At 38.1% G+C, this 16,998-nt stretch overlaps 1 protein-coding gene across 1 annotated transcript in view; it reads left to right on the forward strand.

The window, feature by feature from the left end:
- The window catches only part of KIAA0753, a gene marked incomplete at both ends in the record, with an annotated part of 50,277 nt that overhangs the window by 3,438 nt on the left and 29,841 nt on the right, over positions 1 to 16,998 (forward strand). The window contains 5 exons of the mRNA XM_084236419.1: positions 2,201 to 2,825; positions 5,240 to 5,346; positions 6,503 to 6,565; positions 6,929 to 7,144; positions 9,834 to 10,044. Coding sequence (XP_084092545.1) covers positions 2,201 to 2,825; positions 5,240 to 5,346; positions 6,503 to 6,565; positions 6,929 to 7,144; positions 9,834 to 10,044 — 1,222 coding nt within the window. The remainder of the gene's footprint in view (positions 1 to 2,200; positions 2,826 to 5,239; positions 5,347 to 6,502; positions 6,566 to 6,928; positions 7,145 to 9,833; positions 10,045 to 16,998) is intronic.

Genomic DNA, 16,998 nt, shown 5'->3' on the forward strand with positions numbered 1-16,998 from the left:
TCCTATACATGGGCATTTTGGTTGATGCCAACATTTTGCAGTTACAGGCAACACAGCAATGAGTAATCCTATGCATATGTATTGTTGGGGGATGTATCTTGATGATAACTTCCTAGAAGTGAGACTGAGACTGCTGGCTCAAACAGTAACCACATACATAGTCTTGTTAGCTGTTGCCAAATTCTCCTCCCTAAGGGTTTTACCAATTTGCTTTTCCAATTTGCTTCTCGCATGCTGCGAGAGTGCCTCTTTTCCTGTAGCCTCACCAATAGCAAATGTTACACTTTTTAATTTTGACTAATCTGTTGGCATTTTACTGTGTTTTAATTGTATTTTTATGAGATTCACCAACTTTTCTTGTTTAAGGGCCATATTTGTATTTTATTTTGTGAATTGTTCTTGTGTTTTTCCATTTTTCTACTGAATTTTAATCTCTTCTCACCTCAGTTTTTAAGACTTAAATATAGGGAGCCCTTTGTGTTTACAAATAAATTTTCTCCAGTTTTGCAATTCCTCTTTGTATTTGCTTATGGTGCTTTTTAATTGTGAAATACATGCAACAATTTTTAAAATTTTTACTTTAACAAAGTTAAAATTTATCACTCTTTCATCACTTGGGGATTTTGAGTCATAGTTAGGACAGCTTTCAATATACCAGTTTAAAGAGGAATTCAGGGCCTCCCCGGTGGCGCAGCGGTTGAGCGCTGGGCTGCGAAGCTGCCCGAAGCCTCTGCAATGCCGGTTCGATCCCTGGCCGCTGGCGAGGGTCCCACATGACGCGCAGACCTCTCCTGCCGCCCACTGCTCTCCTCAGCAGTGTACTTTGGTCCATCTGCCTGTTCTGTTCCCCGCTCTGGCTCTGGTGAATTCTCTCACCCTCCCTTGACTCTGACTGTACCCAGTGCTCATATAAATAAATAAATAAATCTAAAAAAAAAAAAAAGTTAAAGAGGAATTCACCTTTTTTTTTCCTAGTCCTTTTTTTTTTCTAGCACCCCCCCCAGGTACTTTAGATTATTTTTATTTTTTAGAGTAAAGACTTTTTACAAGTAAAACTGTAAGTTTGAAGCACCATTCATCAGCCTGCATTGTTCAAGTGTAATCATTTTTTTTTCTTTTCTCTTAACTTGTAGTGAGCTTTTTAAATACTTCCCACTCCCCCACAACTACTTTCCTGAAGTTTAAGCACATGGATTTATTTTAAAATGACTCTTCATCCTCATTATTATATAAACACAGTTTATGTAAGAGTTGGGGAGGTCCCAATTCTCCAAGATAAAGGTATCACAGCACAGCTTGCACTGAATTTGTAGGTACGGTGTCTTCTAGGGCTGCTTACCTAAAATTGACAGGTCCAAAGCCATAAAATTGTTCCCTTTGAACCAGTTATAACAAAACAGGTGATTTATCCTAAGGAAATAAAGTGTGAAAAGGCTAAATGCGTGGAGCTCTTAATTGAAGTAATATTTCTATTAGTGAACAACTGGAATAATCTAAATGATTGCTAATAATATTATGTTTAGTTGATTTAAGCATGGAAAAACCATTCACTGGATTTTGGAAAATAAACCATGAAAAATAATAAAAATTGTGGAAATATGAAAACATACCTATATTTGTTAAGTGAAAAACGAAACAAAATTACTATTACAGTTCAAAGTGACAAAAACTTAATCCTGTTTAATAAAATGTAAATGGACTGTTTGGAGCAAGATGCACTTAGGTGCAGGGAAGATGTGGTCCAACCTCCAGATGAAAAGTCTCAGGAAGACCCAAAGAAATATTTTAAATGTGGCTGTTTAAAGGTCCAGGTGTGGCTGTTGGACCTGTAGGGAAACTCATAATGGGTTGAGTTGCTGGAACCCAACATTTTGAAGCAGGACAAAAGCCCATAACTGGAGAATTGAGGAATTTACTGGCTGTTGTTTGGAGCTTTAAGGATTGACTTTTAGAGGAAGAACCCAACATGCTGTTAGCCAAAAGGATAATATTGTGGGCATGGGTGAGTGTGGACAGCTCCCCAGGGGTAGGTGATGAATTTAAGGGTGTAGGAGAGTGGCTGATTCTATTGGCATAACAGAAAAATATCTCTTAGCACTAATAATTGTGTGGGTGAAATTTTTGAAACTTGATTAGAGACATATACCAACTATGCAATATGTTATTTTTCTAATCTGTGCTTATTTTTTTTTTTTTTAAGACCCAGCTGCAGTTTAATAGGAATGTTCCTACACATTCAAGCAACTTGGCAATCCAATATTCTTGCCCACATGCAATTAGAATTGAAAAACTGAAGCACTCATACAATGAGTCATACCATTGTAAAAATTTGGATTTTAGAGATGGTCCTGACCTAAGCAGTTCTGTTTCATTTTCTGTCATATCAGAAGAGAGACTTAGCTATGCTGTCCACCTAGCCAAAAGAGATGTGAAACGAAGACAATTTGAAGAACATATAAAAGAACATCATCTCAGAAGTCAACCCCAAATCTCTCAGAAATATGGACACACTAAGCATAAAATATCTGACCACAGGGTGGAAAGGAAGGAATCAAAGAGTCGGGAAGTCTATCAGTGTAGCCACCAGCCATCCAAAGCAGAAATTTCCCGCTCAGGTGCCAAGGTATACCTGTACACATCTCACTGGGGACAGTCAGATCTTACCATGCCAAATTCACCACCCACTCGTGATCCAGGGCTCCAGCCACCTGCCAGAATAAGTGACCACAAAAACCTGTGTGAACACAAGTGCCTGCTAGAAGTTCAGAGACTCCGGAAAGAATTGAGCAGTTGTATCCGTAAAATTGAAGAAGTTGCTAAAAGAGGTGAGAATGATTTGATTTTTTACTTTGAAGAGGTGCCATGAGAGCAGGATAGTTCAAATGTAATCCTTTTCCCTCTCTTGCCTCCCCCACCCCCAACAAATTCTGCTTCCTCCTCCTGTGGACCTTGAGTTTTAATAGAAATGCTCCTACACATTCAGTGTCTTTTGACCAGTGTCTTTTTCTCCTAAGAACTGACCCTGCCTAGCCCTCTTTCCAGCAGAGGGCATGGAAGAGCTCCTTCCTTGTCTGCTGCACTCGATAAGGTGACAGACTCAGGGCCCAGTGTGGGTGGGCCCTGCTGCCTGATCCTTAGGTCTTCTGACATTTGAATGCAAACTATCCTGTAATGTGATTTTTTAAATTATTTTTAAAAGAACATAGTTTATGTGAATTGTAGATAAATCCAGTTCTAAGTTAGACTATTTAGCTGAGACACAGAAATGAAAAGGGAATTTGTGGATATATGTTAAAAATATTTGACCACAGGGTAGAAAGAAAGGTGTATAATATTGTTCTCTGCAATTTTTCAGTATTCTCTATGCCCTTGTGTTTCCCTGGGAGGAGGGGATTGATTCCATGTGGAGAATTTGGGGTTACCGCATCTAACAAGTAGGGAATCAGGTTCAGCTTTCAGAATAGGGAGTATCAAAAGGAGCTACTGTGCTTGGCGTGTATATGGTCTAAAATGATCTTTTGTGTTTTAAATTTAATTCACAAATGCATTTGAACATAAATGCATGTTGTATAAGGAATTTAAGGTTTAAGGCTTATAAAATATCTGTAATAAAAAAGATAGAATAAAAAAATGTAAATGAGAATATTGTGTTACAGAACAAATCAAGGAAAGGAAAAATAAGATTTACTAGGGATGGGTTACAAATTTGTTTCTGAGTTTGCAGTCAGCCGAGGAGGAAATGCGGTCATTTGACCGAGTCTGAAACAGAAAAAACAGTTGTGCAAAGAAAAAAATTATTCCTCATATTGAGGCTGGAAAGAAATTTCTCCTGTGGGTCTTCATAAAGAGTATGTTGTGTAATACCATAAACTATCCAAGAACATTCCTGCATCAAGTAATAGAAGTGTGTGGCTCTTTGCTCATAGCATTGCTCAGGGGCAGTCTGTGGCGTGGTCCCTTGGCATACTTTGAGAAGCTTTGCTGCCAGGGGCTTGGGACCACAAAGTCCACTGCTGTGGTGAGGTGACCTATTACAGGGGACCGTCACAGCAGCGTTTTTCAAGCATTCCTTGGGTACTTTTATATTTTTGTTTTTAAATTTTCAACCTGTTCCAAGTCAAAACTTTATGAAGTATAATAAAATGTCATAGGAGTCACACGTTGCTCTAAAAACCTGTAAATGCCTATTTTCAATTTCTGCACTTAGCTGGGTGTAGACTGGTCGCCAGTTGTGACAGCTCCTATCTGCAGCCCACCCTCTCAGTAGCCTTGAAGTACGCATGTACTTCCCACACTTTTTGCATCAGAATTATCTACAAGGTGAGCAGTTAGAAACCCTGCCTGGGTCACCATGGTTAACAGGAATGTCAGATGCACAGCTGGAGTTTCCCCTGGGGTACAGGTGGCAATTTGGTTTGCAGGCTCCTGTGAGACTTCATCTGTATCTATAACTCTGGATTTCAAATTTTTGCTTTCTTCAAAACAGCCTTACCACTTCAAGTTTGACATTTTAATGAGTAAAGACTAAACATTTGTATTTATAAAGTACACTTTTACTGGTTAAAAATACTGATTTTATCTGAGTTGTATAGTGGAGTTTTGCTTAAGAATTGATTTTCTATAAACATATTAGCAAGCTATTAACTAGAAGGAATGACTGTACCATACATCTCTTAGGCAATCTTCCAGAAACAATTTATTTGGACCAATCTTTGGAAAGTGTGCAGCGCCACTGTGTATGTGGGGTTACTTCCTAACCAATACTAGAGGGCTTTGGATTTTCAAATAATTTTAGCACTTGCTATCTTAATCTGTTGGAGAAAGGATTTCTGCTTTGGATTCAAGATGAGAACGTATAAAAGAAATCTTGCTAAACATAAAAATTGGCCAATAAAGAGTTTTTGAAAACATTGAAAGCATCACAGATTTTGGCTCAATGTAAAGAATTTTAAAATAGTAAAAGATGCCTAACAGTGGCCGAGGCTGTCCAGTGGGATTTGGTATGGGAATCCTGCATGGAGGAGAGCTGGCTCTAGTTAATGTCCTGTGTCACTTCCTCCTCTGAGTCTGTACGTTTCTAGTTTCTTGGCTGATGGAATGAAATATTTTATTAAAACAGCCTCATTGTTTTCCTTAATGAAGCTAAAGATTTTCAGCTTTCTTTTCTTGACTAATTGAAATTCTATGAGTTTTTATATGTGGTTTATGTAATTCACTTTGGGGGAAAATTATTTTTTAGATCGAATAGAAGACGCTTTGGATCCAGATGAAGAACGGCGAGTGCGTGTCCGGAGGCAGGAGCATGCCGCTCGTTCTGCTCGCATGCTGTACGTCCTCCAGCAGCAGGTGTGGCTCCCTGGGGTGGGGGACATGCACCCCTGGGCATTGCCTCTCAGGGAAATTGTTTCCATTTGCATCCTATGAGAATTCTAATGTGTTTGTGAAGCTAAATTTCCCAAATACTTGGACAAATAGTTCTTTGTTTATTTTTTATTTTGTTATCTGCTTTTATGTGCATTTGTAAATTTTGTGTAGATGAGATGACCAAACTCCTTAAATAATCATTTTTGACTTCAGAGGGTCATACACACTTGAGAATCTACTAAATAAAGCCATTGATCTTTTCCCTACAAAAAATGCTGATTTATACAACTATGGTCAGGTAGATCAGTTGTCCTGAAACTCTTGGTCCCAGTTATAAACTCTAGTTTTAAAAGATGGACCTTGTTATTTTTCCATCTGTCTCATGTTTAAAATGTACTAGAAGCTTAGAGAGTTGAGTTAATTTGAATAACTTTATTAAACTGTAAAGAATGAAAACCACGCTAAGTGTCTTTCAGTACACATTTAATGGCTAATAAATAGGTATTCACAGTTTTTACGCTGCAGATAGATATTAAAAAAGTTTTCATTTTAATGCCTTATTAATAAGCCTTTAACTCATTTCTGGCTGGCCCCTGAAGTCACATGTTGGCCTTATTCCTTGAACCAAAACGTGGACATTTTCATTTGAAAGGAAATGCCTGAGTTAGATTTTCTGTATTCTCTTTGGGTTCTCCCTATCAGTTGCTGGTCTATACTGCTGCCATGGGGAACCTCCTAAAACACAAATCTTTCCTTACCCTGATCGTCCTCTGCTCCAAAGACTTCAATGACTCTGTAACATAGAGGATGAAAGCTGAGCATGGTACTTAAGCATGGCACTGAAGACTTATGACTTGGCTCTCCTCCCTTTCCAGAGTCACCTCCACCTTCGCTCCTTCATGTTAAATTCCTCTTACATTGGGGACCAAGGGATGGAAGGTGAACACTGTGCTTTTTTGACCATCTTGAACTGGAAACCAGTAACTTTTTTAGGGGGCATGAATGAAGAGCCTTGTCTCATTTTCAAGTCACTTGAATTAATAATGGTTATTTTTGGACAAGACAAGATGTATCCTTGTCTACAAAAAAGATCAGTGGAAAGGTATGAAATTTTCGTTTTTCCCCCTTTACAAAACAGGTTAAAGAAATCCAGGAAGAATTGGATAAGTTGAGTCCACATAAAATTAAGCACACTAAGAAGGTATGATGCAATTCAGTTATGATTAATACTTGTTATTTATAAATTACATCTCCAGTGTTTTGTTAGTGCTGTGTGTGGGTTCTCTGCACTATTATTTTCAGCATTTGTAGAAACTGTTGGGAGTGAGCACCTTAAATATTCTGAATTTGGGGTGATTTTCTGAGAGCTATTGTTGCTGTTGGTATAAGAAACTGAGATTTTGCCACAAAACCTTTGAACTTCATAATTTTCTTTTACTGTACATTTCAGAATAGAAATAGCTCAATAAAGAAAGAAGATAGATATAAATATTTTTAAGGGGAGGGGCTAAAGTTCGGAAGTTCTGAATGTTGAAATAACTTCTCACGTCTTATTTATTGCCAGTCATGGGCAATGTCCAGGCTGGCAGCTGCCCATCGAGGAGCCATTCGGGCCTTACAGATGTTCGTTACTCAGTTTACTGACCGAGGGGAGCACCCAGTTCCTTCTCGGTGTAGGGAACTGGGTAGTCTTATTCGCCAGCTTTCACTCTGTTCTGCCAAGCTGGATGCCGATTCTTCTGTCCCTGATGTGGTTATAGAAATTCTACAACAAATTGAGGTATGAGAGGAATTAGCTACTACCTACCTACTAATGTCAAGTATTGCAGAGGGCAGAAGGAAAACTTCACTTTTGTTGTTTTTATAGACTTTTCTAAAATACTGTATTTCACTTCTTTGAGAGTTAGTGGCTTCAATCTAGAAAATATAACAGCTCTTAACCAGGTCCATTAATTAAATGGAATGTTCCATTCCCTGACCATGTTATTTAATAAGGAATTAGCTAGCAGAGGAAAGGAAAGAGAAGCATATGTGTAAATAGGAATATCAGTGTGTACTTAGACCAATTTTTGAAAAGGAGGAACACGTAAAGATAATTGAAAACAGAGCATCAAGACTCATGATAAGACTAAAGACTGATGGAAATCACACTTGGCATAAGCTAGTCAGGAATGGACAGTTTTCTTAGTTCTTATTGGTAACAAAATGAGAAAGAAACAATAAGTCCTTAAATCTTCATAGTTCTGTAATGTTTGTAAGTGCTACCATGTCATTTTGCCTTTTTATCCTTACCTCAGTGTCATGATTTACAATAGGCTTTTTTTTTAAGATTTTTTTATTTTTATACAAGAACTGGGGTACAGGCCAGGTGTGGAGGAGGGTGAGAGGATTCATCCGAGACAGAGCGGAGAACAGAACAGGCAGACCGACTGAAATACACTGCTGAGGGGAGCAGTGGGCAAGACAGGAGAGGTCTACCCCGCCATGTGGGTATCTCCGCGGCCGGCGGGGATCGAACTGGCACTGCAGAGGCTGCGGACAGCTTCACAGTGCTGCACTCAACTGCCTGCGCCACCAGGGAGGCCCTATAATAGGATTTTTTATTACTGTTTTATAGAAGGTGTAGCGGCAGGACAGGTCACTGAGCAGGTTTTCTATGATCCGGCAGACCGGGTAAAGGAGGAGAGTCCTGGAGCCCTCGGTGGGTTTTGCAGGCTTTTATTGGGATTTACCAGGTACATGGCAGATAGGCCTGCCAGCCTCCCGGCCCCCAGCAAGTCTTCACTCTTTCTGGGTCTCCGGCGTTCTCTGGTGGTCTCTGCTGCTCTGCTCTCTCGGTTCTGCTTCTGCTTCTCTGCTTCTTTTCTTCTGTTCATTCCCGTGATGCCGCCCTTAAAAACCCAGTATCAGCCCAGGTGAATCCCATCTACATATACCCACACCCTACTCCAGGTGCCCGCCATCAGGCATGCATTCAGGATCACAGGGTTCCGTCATCTATCCTAATGGCGGGAGGGCAGAAAAGCCTGATACTTTTACCTTACCCTACAGAAGGGCAGCAAGAGTCAGAGAGATGACGCGGTTACTTCTCTTGAGGAATGAAATTCCTATTTCCTGACCCTCATACCAGTGTTTTTTCACTTAGCACCTATTGTCAGGCAGAAATGAAAAGATGACCTTTATATTAGTGTGGCAAAAGTAAGCTGTTAGCTGCTAAGGGAAGATGGTGTAGTGGGGAGAATTCTGGACTAAGTCTTAGTCTGCCGGTTCTGCCAAGAGTGCCTCATGGTGGTCTGGAAGGCCCCTCTCCCCTTAAAGTTCCATTATCCAGCAGATGAGTGTGTGATTTGCACTAGTTTCATTCGTGTGTAATCAAATTCACCCTCTGGGGTATTCAAATACAGAGCTTTAGAGGGCATATTTAGCCATGTGATGCTTCTGAGACTTATGCATAAGAAGCATTCACTGGCCAGAATAATTCCATTTTAGAAATTGTAAACATGCTTTATCTGCCAGCTTTTGAAAATATTCTATAGTGCAATGTGGTGATGCACTGTACCATTTCAACAGCTTCCTATTATTGCATTCCTGCTCTCTGAACCAAATCTGTTTGACTGTGTTCAGCTGTCTTTAATTTGTACTGACCAGATGGAGACAGGCCCTCACTGCCCGGTTACAAATGAGTAGATACTTAGAGGAATTACCACTTTCAGGAATGAGGGACAGGTCTGTATCATCTAGTGAGCAAAGCCACTGGCCTGCTGACTTTCCTTTAGTTTATGAAAATGTATGTTACATATAGTCTATTTGCTCACTTACAGTCATACTTGTGTTTGTGAGGTTTTCATTGAGAATTTAAATGCCTTAAAATTATACAGGATTAGGGCCTCCCCAGTGGTGTAGCGGGTTGTGCTCAGTGCTGTGAAGCTGTCCGCAGCCTCTTGCAGTGCAGACTCGATTCCTGGCCAGCCAGGGAGTTCCCCACATGGCACGGCGGACCTCTTCTGCCTCGCCCGCTGCTCCCCTCAGCAGTGTTTTCAGTCGTCTGCCTGTTCTGCTTCCCGCTCTGTCTCAGGTGAGTTCTCTCACCCTCCAATGCCTCTGGCCTGTACTCTGGTTCTTGTATAAATAAATAAATCTTTTTAAAAAAATTATACAGGATTATATTCTGAAGACTATATTTAATTTCTAAGTTGGGGTCCTTTATTTTAGAATTTGAACACCTTTAAAAATAGTCATCTTTTTTATCTTTGCTGTTGGTTTTCGTGAATTACACATGTAAATAACTTGCACAATTCCTTTTATTAATTAGCTAGATGTCCAAGATATAAAGTGTTAAAGTTAACGTTTCATAAACCATTAGACATGGCCATTTAATAACACATTTCTCTGGAGCCCTCATTTTTAGTTCTGCGATGAAAAATCTGACTTTGATAAGATAAACTAAGAATAATTGACTTTCATGGCAGGCTTTGGAATCCCTTCTGGAAAAGAAATTGTCACCAAAAAAGGTGAAGAAATGTTTCTCTGAAATTCAAAACAAATTCCCTGTTGGTCAGCAAAGGGCCTCCGAGACATGGCAGAGTACTTCCCCGAGGAGTGAGAGGAGATCCTTTGTCGCCAAGGAGGTTTTCCCTCAGGAAACAAGACGGCCCTCAGTGGTAAAGAGGCTTCTTGCTGGTATGTGTCCGAAAGGGTTTCTGCATGTTTTTGGAGAGTAAAAGTTGCTGCATTGAGGGGAAAGCCAGGCATTCGAACCAAGTCCACAATCGGTGTCTGGCACTCCTTGGGATAAGTGACTAGCTATCAAGGTGCTTTCTTAGACTATTCTTTCATAGAGGAGGGTGGAGAAAATAAAATTCCTTTTTCTTATGTCACAGCATTTGGGCTATATAAACAGAGCTGGAAATTAGACCCCTGCTTTTTCTTTTAAGTTCAGTTGTACCTTAATGATAGATAAATATATGTAGCTCCCCCGTCCACATGTACATTTGATATGTATATATTTTTTAACATGGTAATAAATTCATGTTATTCCATGGAGTGGGATTGTTAGATTATGTGCTATGCACATTAAACAGATCTGCCAACTTGCCCAAGAAAGTGGGCATAATAATTATACTTTGACTAGCAGTGATATTCAGCATATATTTCTCTACACTAAGTGCTTTATATAATTTAAATGATTTTCTAGTCCTGGTGGAAAGTGGTATTATTGTTTTACTTTGCCTTTCCCTGAATCTTAGTGAGGAAGAAAATTGTTTCCTGCTGTGTTCCTTCCTTAGCATGCTCGTTTCTTTGTCTGTGATTTGTCTGTTCACGTCCTTTGCCATCTCCCTGCTGGGTTGTGTGTCTTCTGCCAGTAGAAATAATAATTACATGCATTCTGAATTTTAATCCTCTCGGTTTTCCAGATTATTGTAAATTTTTTTTTGTAATCACTTGCCTTTGAAATTTGCTTATGTTATCTTTTCTGATATAGAAAATTTTAATTTTATAGGAAAAAATCATCATTCTTTCTTACATATTTAAATATTTCATGAAGCATCTCTTCCTTCGTTTTCAAAATTTTGCTGGTGGTGATTGCTTCCAGAGGAATTTAGAATGAGCTTGTCAAGTTCCAGGAAAAATGCTGTGGGTAGTCTGATTAGTATTTCATTGAGTTTACAGATTAGTTAGGGAGGAAATGACATCTTTACAATAAGCAGTTGTCCCATCAGTTTATGCATGCCTTCCTTTCATCCCTTGAGCTGAATTTTACAATTTTCTGCATATAATTTTCTACATTCCCTGACATGGGAATACATAGGAATTCCTAAATTCCCTGATAGGTTTATTTCCAGGTATTATGTTTTATAGGTTTTATTCTGTTGAATAAAATATTTTTATTACATTTTAAAGTTGGTTATTGTTACTTCTAGGAGAGCTTTTGGATTTATACATTGGTCTTATATTTGGCACCTGCTGACATCTTCATTATGAAGCTGTACTTTGTTGTGTTAAGGTATAGATTTGAGCATTTCTGAAATTGAAATGCATTATTAAATTGATTGACAATATTTTTAAGTTTCTGATTGGTGCACAAAACAATGACAGGCCTTAAACTTGATGTTTTAGATGTGATGAAATAGGAGATTTTGTTCATTCTTTCGTATTTTTCCAGATAGACAAGATCACTTATCAATAAGGAAAGTTTTACCTCTTCTTTTGCAATTTTTATATCTTTGATTTTTTCTCTTTCTGTCTTACTGAATGTTGTAATTCAGGATAATATTGCACAATGGCTTTAATGACAAGCATTTCCCTGCAGATTTAATGGGAATGGGAATGGTTTTTTTCATATGATGCTTACTGTTGACTTTTAGCAGATTCACATAGAGGACATTTTCTTCTGTTGTGCAAAGAGATTTTCTTTTCCTAATTCATCATCTAGAGATACATGCTTTAAAATGGTTCTAAGATTTTAATAGTATTTAAAAATGGTTTAAAAAGGTTTCTAAGATTTTAATATTGAAGTTTTTCATGTGTCATTTATATCAGTATGGAAAAATCCAGAAAAGATACAGTTAGAAAAGTACACAAAATATGAATTTACAACTCAATTAATTACCATAAGATTAACATCTGTATAGTCACTACCCAAGTCAAGAAATAGTACATTATGAGCACTAAGAAATCCTCTCCCTTCCGCTTCAAATCTGTATTCCTTGCCTCTTCCCCCAAATTATTATTTTGAATTTGAATGCCATACTTCAGTTTTGCCTGATTTGGAACTTTATAAAACCAGAATCACATAATAGGTTTCTCTGGACTGGCTTCTTTCATTTAACACTTTGTCAGATCCGTCTATTCTGTCTGTGTAGCTGTGATTTGTTTATGTTCATATCACAGTTTATCTGTTCCTTTGTTTTAATTCTTGGGTTTCCAGTTTTAGGCAATTGGAAAACTACTGGAATTGGTTTTTTGTGTCTTTTGGTACATATGTGCATGTACTTCTGTTGGAGCTATTGACAGGAGTATAATTGTTATGTCATAGGGTAAGTGTTTTCTAAAGTGTTTGTCATTTTATGGTCCAGCCAACTGAGTATGAGAACAGTTGTTACACATCCTTGTCAACACTTGATATTAAGTTTAAAAAATTTTAGCCACTTGGTGGTGTGCAAAGCTATCATGTTTTAATTTACATTTCTAGATGACTCGTGGTGTTGAGTACTTTTGTCAAATGTTTATGGCCATTCACATGGCTTCTTTGGTGAAGTTTCAGTTCATGTCTCTTGCGTGATCCTCTCTCATCCTGCTTTTCCTTTCTTCCTTTCTCTCTCTCCTTTATTTTTTACTCATTTGCAAGTGTGTGTGGGAGTATTGTGCATAGGGTTATCTGTCTTGTAAATGTTTTCTTAGGAATAAGATGTGGCTTGTTTTTAAATGTCTTAATTTCACTGTAGTCCAGTGTAGTTATCTACTGGTATAATTTTTGTTTTCTTACCCTTTCTTAAGGTTGAAAAGACGTTTTACTTTGTTATTTCCTAGAAAAGTTTCATTTTCTTCAGATGGATACCCTGTTGAGGTAGCACTATTTGTGGAAAAGATTATTCTTTCCCTGAAGTGGCATGCAGTACCACTTCTGTCATCAGTGGTGTCCGCATGCTTGTGGGTCAGTTTCTGCACCTTCCATTCTCTTCCATTGATTTCCTCACTGGTTCTTAGGCCAGTGCACACTTTGTTGTTATTCTCAGCCTTGATCCACAGTAGAACAGTTTTTCCTACCTGTTCTTCCAGAATGTCTTGGTTAATCTTGATCCTTGGTATTTTCATAGAAATTTTAGATTCAGAGCTTGTCACTTTTTCCCATCTCCCATGCTTGCCAAAACAACAAATCTGTTGGAATTTGTTTTAAGATTTATTTATTCATTTATGCATAGAAGAACTGGGGTATAGGCCAGAGGTGGTGGGGGGCGGGGGTGGTGAGAGGATTCATCAGAGACAGAGTGGGGAACAGAACAGGCAGACTGACTGAAATACACTGCTGAGGGGAGCAGCGGGTGAGTCAGGAGAGGTCTGCTGCACCATATGTGGGTTAGCTCCCTGGCTTGGGATCGAACTCACGCCTCTACAAGGTGATAGTGCTTAGATTTAACCCCCAGGCCACCAGGGAGGCCCCTTCTGTTGGAATTTTGTTGAGGAATTGTTGCCTTTATAATGTTGAATTTGCCAATCTGCAAATAGGATATATTGTACCATTTAGTTATGTTTTCTTTAAGTACTCTCAGTCACTAACAGTTTTTGTGTGTGTGTGTGCCAGGGTGGGTGTCATCTTTCATTATATCTATATCTTCATTTTGATATTTTCCATGTTCTTGTAAATGATCTCTTTTAAAAATTTTAATTTATAATGTTTATTGCCAATATATAGACAAAGAATTGCTTTTTATATATCAATCTTGTATCTACCAACTGTGCTAAACTCATTTATTTCTAATAATTTATCTGTAGATTATTTTTATTTTGCTGTGTATGTTGTCATCATCTGTAAATAACTTTGGTTAATTTCCTCTTTTCCAATTTTCCTTTTATTTCTTTTTCTTCTATAGTTTTCTGGTTTTATTTACTTGAGCTATAGATGACTGACACAAAGGTATGTTAAAGTCTCTTGTGATACTTAATGCTTTCTTAATTTCTCATTGTAATTCTGTTCATTTTGACTTTTATATTTTGAAGTTGTAGTGTTAGGCGTAAGAGTTCCTGACTGCTAAATATTTTTTGTGGACTATATGTTATTAAAAATCTGTCTTTTTTAATGTCATTCTTTTTTCTCTGATATTAATATTGTTTCATCTACCTAGCTTTTTTTTGACGTATTCCTAGAGTAACATCTCTTTATGTTGAGACCTTTTTTAGCTGTTTCGTTTTAAGAATGTCTCTTATAGTTTATTATTTTGGTGTTTTAAATTATTTTGGTGTTTTAAATTATTAACCTACTTACATTTATTGCAATTAATGATATATTTGAACTTTCTATCTTATTTTACGTTTTTCATTTGCCAGGGTGTGCTGGTTTTTTTTTTTTTTTCATTTGTTATATTGTACTCTATTAACTAAGGTTTTCTTGTTTCTTTTTTTCCTATACTAATTTGAAAGTTATATATTAGTCCAGTTTTCACTTGATTTTTTGCTTAGTCTTATACTTCCACTAATTTTGTAGAAACTGAATCATTTAATGTACTACCTTTAACATGAATGTTACAAATCCTAATTTTCTCAATTACTATTAGATATTTACTCACTCTAATGGGATCTCCTCTTCCCTTTATCAGTAGGCAGGCAGAACTAATATAGTATCTTCCTTTTTGTTTTTAAAGATTTATTTTCATTTATTTATGCATACAAGAACTGGGATATGGGTTAGAGGTACAGGGGCTGAAAGGATTCACCAGAGACAGAGTGGGGAGCAGAACAGGTGTATCTACTGAGATATACTGCTGAGGGGAGCAGTGGGTGAGACTGGAGAGGTCTGCTGTGCCATGTGAGTTAGCTCCCTGGCTGGGGATTGAACTCAGGCTGTCAGGGTGATAGTGCTGAGACTTAACCCCTACACCACCAGTGAGGCTCTATGGAATCTTCCTTTTAACCAGAAGTCTGCTTTTGGTGATATTTTCCTCAAGGACAAGCATCATGTCTATTTGCCATTATGTCCTTAGGACTAGGCCAGATTGTAGCATGAAAGGCACTAAAAGGAGAGGCTCTGTGCTGAAGTATCGTTGACTAAGAAAGGCTTCTGAGCAGCAAGTCACAGTGACTTGAGTATCAGGGCTTACTTGTGATACTCTGGAGGAAATGTGGAGCACATTCCTGTCTGCACACAGATCCATTTCCTAAATAAGTTATAAGGTGACTTATTTAGTTATCTGATAAGTGGTAACAGTTATAACTCATAAGTGAAAAATGAGAATCAGCTTCAGAGAGGGAAGTTGGAAGATCTGATAATCTAAAACTCACTATAGGAACAAATGTGGGAAAGAATGAAGACAAACTGACCAACCATCTTGGGAAAACCTTGGGCGAAAAAGACATCTCTTCTGATCCCAGCTCCATCAGTTTCCGACCCTGGGCTGGTGACTTCATCTCTCAGAACTTTTTTTTCATCAGTAAAATGGGTATAAAAGTCCTGATGTCCATGTGACTGACTTAGTTGTTGTAAGTAGCAAATTAGATATTTACTGAGCCCTGTAAAAATGTAAGGCGTTGCTTTTGGTTAATAATAATAATCCTAGGTTATTAAGAAAAGGTTAGGTTATGTTAGACATTTGCTGAAAATAAAACAATCATTGGTGACCATTTTAGCATTTTTTAAGCAGTAAAACTATGTGGTTGTAAAGAAGTAAGTGACCTTCAGTTTGCTGGACAATGTATTTATTATATGGAACAGCCCCATAGACCCTGACAGGGAGAAAGAATGCATGTAGAGTAAAACATTTAACTGTTCATCATCTGAAAAATTGTCATAATCATTGTCTTGCTCTGTGCTGTCATGGTGAGGCTCAATGAGGGGATGAATATGAAGTATATAAGGTAAAAAGTATGGCACAAATGTAATGGATGATAGTCAATTGTTATCATCTTTACGAATTAAAGTCTGGTATTAGCAACTTTGCAAATGAATCCATTTGCTCAGTTGACCATATTTTATTTATTTAATTTATGTTTTTCTTCTTGTCCTTATGATTTTGATTTCAGGATACATGTTCTGTTTCTCTTTTAGATATCACTTTGCTTAAATCCTCCATTCTTATCTCCTGTAGTCTCTGCTTCTTCTTCTCTCATCCCTAACAAGTCATAGAAAGCCACTTGGGTGAAAAACTTTCTCTCTGTTCTTTTTAATGGGATATATGCGTGAGTCTGATTTGATCGTGTGATTTAGGTCATTGTTGGCTAGTGTAGTTCTTCATGGCTGGCCAGTGTTCGTATAACTGGTCAGATAGGTGTAATGGTGCTGGCTCCCTCTCCACCAGCAGTGTCTTCACACTCAGTTGCCCCAGGAACTCTTGTATTACATTTGCATGCTAATTTATGCAAATCATATCTGAAAAGTCCTTAGGACCTAGATATCAGAGTTGCTTTGCTATATATAAATTGTGTGTTGATTAAAAAAAAAAAATAGATCAAGGATTCAGTCAGCATTCTTTTCTTCCAAATTATTGATATATTACCTTGCTGTATAAGTTGAATGGTCTTGAAAAGTATCAGATAAAAAAGTAGTGCAGGAAGAATCTGACCCTTGATGTACTGCTATTAAAATAGTGTGAATGGGGCCTCCCCAGTGGCACAGCAGTTGAGCGCTGGGTTGCGAAGCTGCCCGCAGCCTCTGCAGCGTTGGTTCGATCCCAGGCTGCTCCCCGGCCACCGGAGGAGGGTCCCACTCCTGCCACCTGCTGCTCCCCCAGCAGTGTACTTCGGTCCTTCTGCCTGCTCTGCTCCCTGCTCTGGCTCTGGTGAATTCTCTCACCCTCCCGGGCTTCTGACTATACCGAGTGCTTGTATAAATAAATAAATAAATCTTTAAAAAAATAAAATAAAATAAAATAGTGTGAATGTAGTTTTCCCCTTTTTTAAAATATTTTAAATATACAGAAAAAG

The sequence above is a fragment of the Talpa europaea genome (assembly GCF_964194135.1).
Source record: "Talpa europaea genome assembly, chromosome: 7".
NCBI lineage: Eukaryota > Metazoa > Chordata > Mammalia > Eulipotyphla > Talpidae > Talpa > Talpa europaea.